We start from the raw sequence: 9,230 nt of genomic DNA on the forward strand, positions 1-9,230 counted from the left end.
TTTGTGGGAATGTTACCGGCATATTCCGGAGAAGACGGGCGCGTAACGGACTTTTTCGAGACGTTAGACGAAATAGCTAGTCTGGCTGGATGGACTTCCCGGCAGTGCCTGAGCATTGCCAAATGCAAACTCACAGGAGTTGCACGGGATTTCGCGCGACGCGACGTTAAAACGAAGGAAGTAAGCGATTACGATAGTTTTAAGCGATTAATGGTTGAACGATTCGATGAACAGCCTTATTCGATCCGTGTCCAGAAATTCCACGCGTGCATGCAGAAACGGGACGAGAAGGTCCAGGAGTTTGCAGTTCGGTTACAAACTCTGGCCAGCGACACAGTGATTACGCAGGCTGGAGAAAACGAGCGGGAAACCGAGATTATCAAACGGTGCCAGCAAAAAGAGCTAGACGAAAAACTTCGGATTCAGTTTTTGCATGGTCTCAACGACCGTCTAAAACGAAACGTCTTGACCCACGACCCTCGGACATTTTCGGATGCATTGACAATCGCGAAACGAGAAGAAACAATTGAACAATTAGTGGGAAAAACGCGAACTTGGGTGGCGAGTGTAGATACGGCAACCGACGCGGTTTCGGCAGGTTCGAAAGGGGAGACAGGACAGCCCGAGTCCGAGCTAGAGGCAAAAATAAGTCAGATTACAGGGCAATTAGCTAATATAGAAAAAAAAATCGAGCTTCGGACAGCTCCGGGACCGGGACCGAAAGACTCGCCGCCCCCGAGAGAGAGAAATGCGCAAAGTAGACCGACGCCGCCATTTAGAAATAAGGCAAACGAGACATCCGCACCCCCTCGAAATTATTTTTTTAGTCCGCGTTATCCAGTACCCGCGACCCCGTCGTTTAATAATAATCGGCCAGCCTTCGGGAGGCAATCCAAACAAGCGAGTTATGGTCGACCCAGCGGGCCGAATTCTTTCCCTTATGATTCGGGAAACTGGAGGACACCCATGCAGAGTCCGCCATTTTTCCCAAGTTGGTTCGCACCTACCTATTATGCGCAGGCAAGGATGCCCGAATGGCAGGGACCCACATTCTCCCCATCCTTCGCATCACGGTATTCGTGGGCGGACGCGGCACCATTTTATGCGGCGCGTTATGGTCAGGGATGGCCAGGGGAAAGGTTCAGTAGCGAGCGCTCATCACCTACGGTAACGGTGACTGAGTATCCCGCGTTACCCGCGCCAGAAAACTCGTCCGACGGGACAGAAAATGACTCGCGGGGACAGAGGAAAAATGCTAATCAGGATCGGAAATCGAAGTCGAACGGAAAACGGCTCGAATCGGTGAACGTCAGAGTGCCGGCTTGTTCCTTCGTGTGTTCGGGAAATGAGGCGAAAGAGACTACTCGGATAACGGGTGTAGCAAGAAACGGGCGAGAAACAGTGCCTGTAGGCACTTTGGTCTGCGAGATTAATGAAAATCGAGCCCTAGTGTTGGTCGACACAGGTGCGGCGGTTACGTTGATATCGAAGACCTTTCTCCCGGATTGGAACGCGCTACCTCGATTACTACTCGATACTACCCGGATCAGTAGAGCTATACAGCGCTTCGGGACATACGATCAAAAATTATGGGAAGGTCAAGCTAGTTTTCAAAATCGGGAATCTGACGTTTGTTCACGAATGCTATCTGGTCGACCCAGACATTACCGGATCAAATGACGGTCTTCTCGGTCGAGATGCAATCGCGCAAAATGATCTGACGATCTCCATGAAAAACGCGGAGATAATTCTCCCGTCAGGAGAAAAGGTGTCGTTCCAGGGCGAATTGGAGCCCGTAGGTGACGATTTCTTAAGGGATAAGCCCGGAAATTCAGCGCGAGGTGATCCAATGGGCGCGGGAAAACTTTTAAAGTCCGGGAGAAGTAGCAGGAACGGTGGTCGGAATAGTAATCAGTATAATGAAGGTAGCGGTAACGGTAATAATTGTAAAGAGTCAACAATTGGTAACGGGTGTATTAATGGCGTAAGTAGCGGGAAAATAAAGTATGATAAGTTGGTTAGTTTTCAAGACTTAAAAGAAAGGTCGGCGCGTAGAAAAAGGCGTATCCGCCGTAGGGGAAACGGAAACCCCGTCGAGAAAGGGGAGAGTTCCCGTTCCGGGAGTGACTCCCCTAACGAAGTTGTCTTAACAGACGATTACGTCATTCCTCCAAGATCCGAAGTGATTGTAAAGGGGAGAGTGACCTCGAAGGAGGTCGACCAAGTAGGCGTGGTGGAGCCATTTTCACCCGAGCAACAACATTTGTTTGTCGCCGGTGTTTTAGTGCAGACGCGCAAACGCGGCGAAATTCCCGTACGCCTCATGAATACGGACGTACAGTACATCCGATGAAGGTTAAGAAGGGATTAAAGATAGGCGCGTTTTTCAAGGCGGAAAAAGAATCTAGGGATCAGGCCGCTCCCGAAAAGCTGCCTGAAAGCGAGCTAACGCGAGCCCAATTTGCTAACCTATTTAATTTGAGCGAAGTAGGGAAGGGTAAAGTAGCCCCCTTACTCGATCTCCTGTATAAGTATAAACACGTGTTCGCCAAAAACGACTTTGATCTTGGCTTCTGTAGCTTAGTTCAGCATGATATAGACACGGGAAATAGTCCCCCGATTTATCGTCCCCCGTATCGGATCCCCTATGCGCAACGAGAACACATGGACAAGTTAGTCAACGACCTAATCGAGATTGGAATCGTGGAACACTCTCAATCTCCGTGGTCTTCCCCGGCATTATTAGTAAAGAAATCTGACGGTTCGCAGCGTCTCGTGATAGACTTCCGCCAATTAAATAAGGTCACTAAGATAGACCCTTACCCTTTGCCCATAATACAGGAGTCATTGAGCCTGTTGGGGAAGGCGACCTACTTTTCGTCAATGGATACCTTGAGTGGATTTTGGCAGATAGGGTTAAAATCTAAGGAGAAGAGCGGTTTTAGTACACCCTCGGGACATTATCAATTTAATCGCATGCCGATGGGCCTCGTCAATAGCCCTAGCACCTGGCAAAGGGGAGCTGATTTGATTTTGAGCGGGCTTAAAAATAAAATTTGTCTTGTTTACATGGACGACATACTCGTGTTTAGTTCCACCTTCGAATCGCACCTCGAGCGTTTAGAATTGGTACTCCAACGATTATCCGAGTCAGGTTTAAAGCTAAAACCGAAAAAGTGTCACTTTTTACAGCGCCAAATTAAATTCTTAGGTCATGAAGTGTCGGGGGAAGGAATCCGTCCCGACCCGGCAAAAATTGAGAGCGTTAGGAATTTTCCTCGACCGCGAAATGAACGGGATATCAGAGCGTTTTTGGGATTAACCGGGTATTATCGACGGCACATTTCCCAATACGCGAGAATTTCGAGACCCCTTTCCGATTTACTGAAAAAGGATGTCGAATTCCAATGGAATGAGGAACGGGAAGCGGCGTTCGAGAGGCTCAAGGAGATGCTTATCTCTGCCCCTCTCTTGCGATCGCCCGACTTTGAAAGTCCTTTTATTTTAGCGACGGATGCATCGAACGCCGCAATCGGCGCGGTGTTGTCGCAGGAGGACGAACGGGGCGAGCTTCCGGTGGCCTACGCCAGTCGACTCCTCAAAAAGGCGGAAAGAAATTATAGCACTACGGAGAAAGAGTGCTTGGCGGTGATTTGGGCGATCAAACAGTTCCTACGAGGAGACACTACCCTTATTGTAAGCATGTCTTTGTCAAAATAAACGCGTTAAAATAGAAAATACGGTCTCAGTGTGAGTCCCTTTGCGTCCGTTTTGCCACTACCCCCATACGGTAAAGGCCCTTTCGAGACATCCTGACCTAAAGCGAGTCGGGTCAACTTCGCCCCTTTCACTAAGAGGCGCAAATCCTCACAGCTTATAGTCTGTTTCTAAGATGAAATGGCGACCAAGAAGTTAGCCTCTTTCTCTGTCTCAGAATATCGACGTTGAGCAGGTGAAAGTAAAGCATTAGCAAACATAACAGGACGTTTTACATTGTCGATAATATGGAAAAGAACAGTGCCGACACCAAATTTAGAAGCATCTGTAGCCAAGTATAATTCTTTGTTAGGATCATAGTGTATAAGAAGTGTAGCATGTTTTAATGAGTTTTTTGCACCTAATATATACATTAAAATGGCATATTGCCACAATATAATATATAAAACTTATTTTGATATAGTAATTATTTAACAATAATAATTGTAAATTGTGACATTATATAATAAATAATTTTGTATAGTTTAGTTATGTGTTTATTATTAAAATATTTTTATTATAATTAGTTTTGTTTATTAATTTAGGAGGAGGAGGAGTTAGGCCAAAGATAAGTGACAATAGACACTCAATGAGTGAGGAGCAAGTCTTCGGATCGCTCGAAGTCGATTCCACTTCTAAAACACCGTACACAAACGCCATGCAACGCAAGAAATTTACAAACCATATCAAAAGACCAAGTAATGCTTTTATGCTGTGGAGTAAGATCAATCGAAAAAATTTCCGCGAGCAACGGCCAGACGTGGAGAATCGCGAGATCAGTAAATGGTTAGGTAGCAGGTGGAAGCTTCTATCTGACGACGAGCGTCAACCTTACATAGAAGAAGCCAAACGGCTGAGTACATTACACAAGCAGCAATATCCAGACTACAAATTCATGCCCAAGAAGAAAGCAAAAAAACTGCCGAAGTCGATTCCACTTCTAAAACACCGTACACAAACGCCATGCACTCCATCAAATGCCAATTGTACTCCATCAGGCGCAGGGTCTTTGCCAGAATCACGTCTAGGACCAGTAAACGTCAAGCTGTCAGAACTAACTGCTTTGATGGACAAATATCAGTTTCCAAACAGCCGGAAACAGGAATTAGACAGCCTAATAAACTTAATTAAATTAAACAATGTGGGTACCATTATAGTATGAATATAATAAATTTATTATATAAACAAACAAAAGATGTTCATATTTAAATCATTAATATATTAATCTTTATTTTTAGGATGAAGATGAAAGTTGGAATCAAATCGAATTGAAAAAATTACTCTTCTTTGATGCAAACTGAGTCAGACATACCTTTTATTATATGGGTTGTTCGGAAAGTTCGTAGCGATTTTTAAGAGAGATAAAAGAAATTGTTTTAAAACTAAAAATATACTTTTATTCCATTATGTTTGCGCCATTGTCTTTAATGACGTGTTGCCATCTATGGGGCAGCTTCATGATACCCTCTTCGTAGAACTTTCCCGTTTTTTCCGCGAAAAACTGATCCATGTGGTTTTTGCAAGCTTCCAAAGTATGAAAGTTTTTATTCATGTTTACGGATGTTTGGAAACTGATATTTGTCCATCAAAGCAGTTAGTTCTGACAGCTTGACGTTTACTGGTCCTAGACGTGATTCTGGCAAAGACCCTGCGCCTGATGGAGTACAATTGGCATTTGATGGAGTGCATGGCGTTTGTGTACGGTGTTTTAGAAGTGGAATCGACTTCGGCAGTTTTTTTGCTTTCTTCTTGGGCATGAATTTGTAGTCTGGATATTGCTGCTTGTGTAATGTACTCAGCCGTTAGGCTTCTTCTATGTGGTGAGTAAGGGAGGTGGGGTAAAACATCCCAGCCTGGTTCCAATAATTTTTGCTGTGTTCGTAAAGACGTGTGAGGTCTGGTATTATCTTGGTGAAACACAATGCCCTTTTTTTTCTATTGGCCAGTACCGGACGTTTTTCTTTAATTGCCATGTTCAGCTTATCCAATTGGGAACAATACTTATCAGAATCAATTGTTTGATTCTGTGGAAGCAGCTCGTAGTACAGGATTCGTTTTCAATCCTACCAGACAGTGAGCATGACCTTCTTTAGATGAAGACCGGCCTTTGGAGTTTTTAACGGTGATTCATTTTTCTTACCCCATGATCGTTTTTGGCTGATGTTATAAATGATCCACTTTTCATCAACTGTCACTAAACGCTTCAGAAAAGGGTCATTTTCATTTCGTCTTTCAAGAGAATCACAAATGGAGATGCGATCCAATAAGTTTTTTTCCGTTAAGTCGTGAGGTATCCAAATGTCGTAACGATTCACGTATCCGAGCTTCTTTAGATGTTGAAATACAGTACTGTTTGATGACTTCACTATGTCTGCAATCTCTCGAGTTGTGTAATGAGGGTTTTCATCCAATAATGCTTTTTCGGGTCTCTTCAATAACAGGAGGTCTTCCTGAGCAAGGAGCATCTTTAAGGCTGAAATTGCCCATTTTAAATTTTGCAAACCACTTTCGAACAGTTGATTCTGATACAGCACTCTTACCATAAACATCACATATCTTTTTTGCTGTTTGTACAGCATTTTTGCCTTTATGAAAAAAGAAAAGAAACAAGTGTCGATAATGCACGTTGTTCGCATCCATTTTTGCAATGAGCCAAATTAAACGCTATTTGAATAATCTTAACGGTTTTTTTGTAACGGACGCGTCTCAAGGGTCATTTATCGTAATATTCATTGGTTTGTACAATTCTAATAATTTTTGCGTCAATCGGTGTCTCAACTGTCGGCTATCAAAAATCGCTACGAACTTTCCGAACAACCAAAATATTATCGATATCGTGGGGGCGTGTACTAGCCGCTGGAGGTACGGGTGAACTTTTAGTGAAGCTTGATAATTCTGTTTTGAGTGAATTGAAAACTCATAAGAAGCCGAAATATGACAATATTAAAGAAGTGGTTATTTGTGAATAGACTTTCCTTGATTTTAATTGTGTGTTTATTAATAATTGCTGGGATTGAGTCCAATCCAGGCCCTTTCCCTCGATCTCCACAACAAATACGTCAAGAAGATATGCAAAGAAGGGGACGAGGCAGACCTTGCAAGAATAAGCTTAAAGAAAAAGAAAGGCAATTGAGCGATACATCTAGTGAAGATTATTATCAGTTAGAGGATGTTTTTAATAAAAATAGTCATGGGACCTCGAGAGCTACGAAAATTTACGACTACTTCGAAACTTCAAGAGATCTAGGGCCACAAGTTCAGGAAGAGTCACAATTTACATTGAAAGCAATATACGAGCTAATTCAAGATAAGTTCTCTCTTCTTCATACTGAACTACAAGGAATTAGAGCAGAAGTCATTGCTTTGAAAGAAGAAAATAAATATTTGAATGGAGAATTGTCAAAATTATCCCAAAAAGTAGAAGAATTAGAGGAAATATCTAATAAGAATTGCCAATTGAAAGGTATGTTAGAATTTGAAATAGACCAGCTAGCTAACGTGAGAAATAATAATAACATTATAGTTTTAAACTTTCCGTTCAACTCGACCGATCATGTAAAAGAAATTAATCAGTTTATAAAAAAGGACTTGGAAATAATTAATAGTCACATAAAAGGAGTGGTTAGATTAACCAAAAGTGAAATCAATCCCATAGTGAAAATATTATTGGGGTCCGTATATGATAGGAATCTGATTATTAAAGAATTCTGGAAAAAGAAAGGCGACTTCAATAATAAAGTGAAGGAAAAGATAAGAGTTAAGAACAGCTTATCTAGACAACAAGGATCGTTGATTACTTGAATGTAGAATTTATAAAATTACAATCGACCATATTCTGTTACATGTTTCAAAATTTTAGTAGCATATGTTAGAAAGCCAAAGAAGTTAGAGACAAGTGGAAAAAAATCGTAGAGGTGCTAGTAGATGCAAAAAACTTTATATACGAATAATATAAATAATGACCGATGACTAAGAAAAACAAATTCGTAATAGATCTTTGTTAGACAATTTTATAACAAAAGTTGTAGAAAACTGAAAATATATTAGAACAACTTGTAATTAACCTAACCTAATCTACTGAACTGATGATAATAACCGAATGATATTAAGCGAAGCAAGTAAATAAAGCAACAATTAGAGAAAATTCTGATTTTGTCAACTTTAACATTAAAGTAATATGTTAAAGCTATAAAAATGCAGCTTGAATTTTTACTAATTATGTCTATTATTATTATTATTTATTAACATATATATAATTCATCAATTATTGTTTATATGCTACCAACTTTAACAACAGCTAGTGCAATACCAGCAATTTAAACTATTGTATTGCAAGAAAATAATGAATAAAATGATTAACGTTTAATGTTTAAAACTAGTAATAACTTAATAAATAGGGTAGATGTACCAGTTTTGGCCAGTGTACCAGTTCTGGCCAGAAAACAAATTTAACTTAGAAATATTATCACCACATATTCAAATATGTCCAATGAAACAAACTTTTATTGTTAACTGTTCACACAGTTAACAATAAAAGTTTGTTTCATTTGTGATTATATTTTTAAGTTAAATTTGTTTTCTGGCCAGAACTGGTACTACACTGGCCAAAACTGGTACATCTACCCTAATATGCTCGTTCAATTATTGTGACAATAGCGAGGTTGCGGCCGACGTTTTCAACGCAAAAACGTGTACGTCAAACGTTCAGCGCCGCCTTCCCGTAAGCCTAGAAGTTTGACAATGGCGTTTGAACGTCAGTGGAATCATGCTCGACGTTCCAAACGCCATTGTCAAACTTCTAGGCTTACGGGAAGGCGACGCTGAACGTTTGACGTACACGTTTTTGCGTTGAAAACGTCGGCCGCAACCTCGCTATTGTCACAATACTGAGCTGCATTTTTTCATCACAATGTTCTCAATTTTTTAGTAGTGTTTTGCCCCTGCATATTATACTTTTTCTGTTAATAATAGAGTCGTGCCGGTCATCTATCTAACACCTTTCGGAGGAACTTTTTGAATTGAAATCATGTGACTTACTGTCTGTATCGGAATGTTAGTATATATATATATATAATTAATTGGGGCCTTCTTCCAGTAGGATTTTTATATCTTTCTCGGATTTCATCTTTCTAACTCCGTTCTCGATATTAAGGAAGGACAGACAGTGAGAATTTAAATCTACAATTTTTTCAAATTGCAGCCCAATGATCGCATGTTATCAGTGATATGTGACTGATAGCATGAAAGAAAACTGAACATTTCTAAGAGGTGTACAAGGTTATTACTACTATTAAACCACACAATAGTGGTAAAAATTTTCTAAAATTTTAATTTACCTGTTAGTCAAACACAGGCTCGCTCACAACTCTAATGCTAGTTCTTTTGATTCATGAAATAGAATTCCTGATCACAGCATTCCACAACTAACAAGGAGCTTTGGTAATAGTTAATAAAACAAAAGGAGAAACGTGAAT

General features: G+C 40.8%; 1 protein-coding gene across 1 annotated transcript; it reads left to right on the top strand.

Moving 5' to 3' along the window:
* Positions 1-4,345: 4,345 nt before the first annotated feature.
* On the top strand, positions 4,346-5,057 carry LOC136972462 (transcription factor sem-2-like). The gene is made up of 2 exons (XM_067267058.1): positions 4,346-4,912; positions 4,995-5,057. The coding sequence occupies exons 1-2, from the start codon at positions 4,346-4,348 to the stop codon at positions 5,055-5,057; spliced, it is 630 nt and encodes a 209-aa protein (XP_067123159.1).
* Positions 5,058-9,230: the final 4,173 nt, after the last annotated feature.

This window comes from Centruroides vittatus, unplaced genomic scaffold (genome assembly GCF_030686945.1).
Source record: "Centruroides vittatus isolate TY-2023 unplaced genomic scaffold, ASM3068694v2 contig_2908, whole genome shotgun sequence".
NCBI lineage: Eukaryota > Metazoa > Arthropoda > Arachnida > Scorpiones > Buthidae > Centruroides > Centruroides vittatus.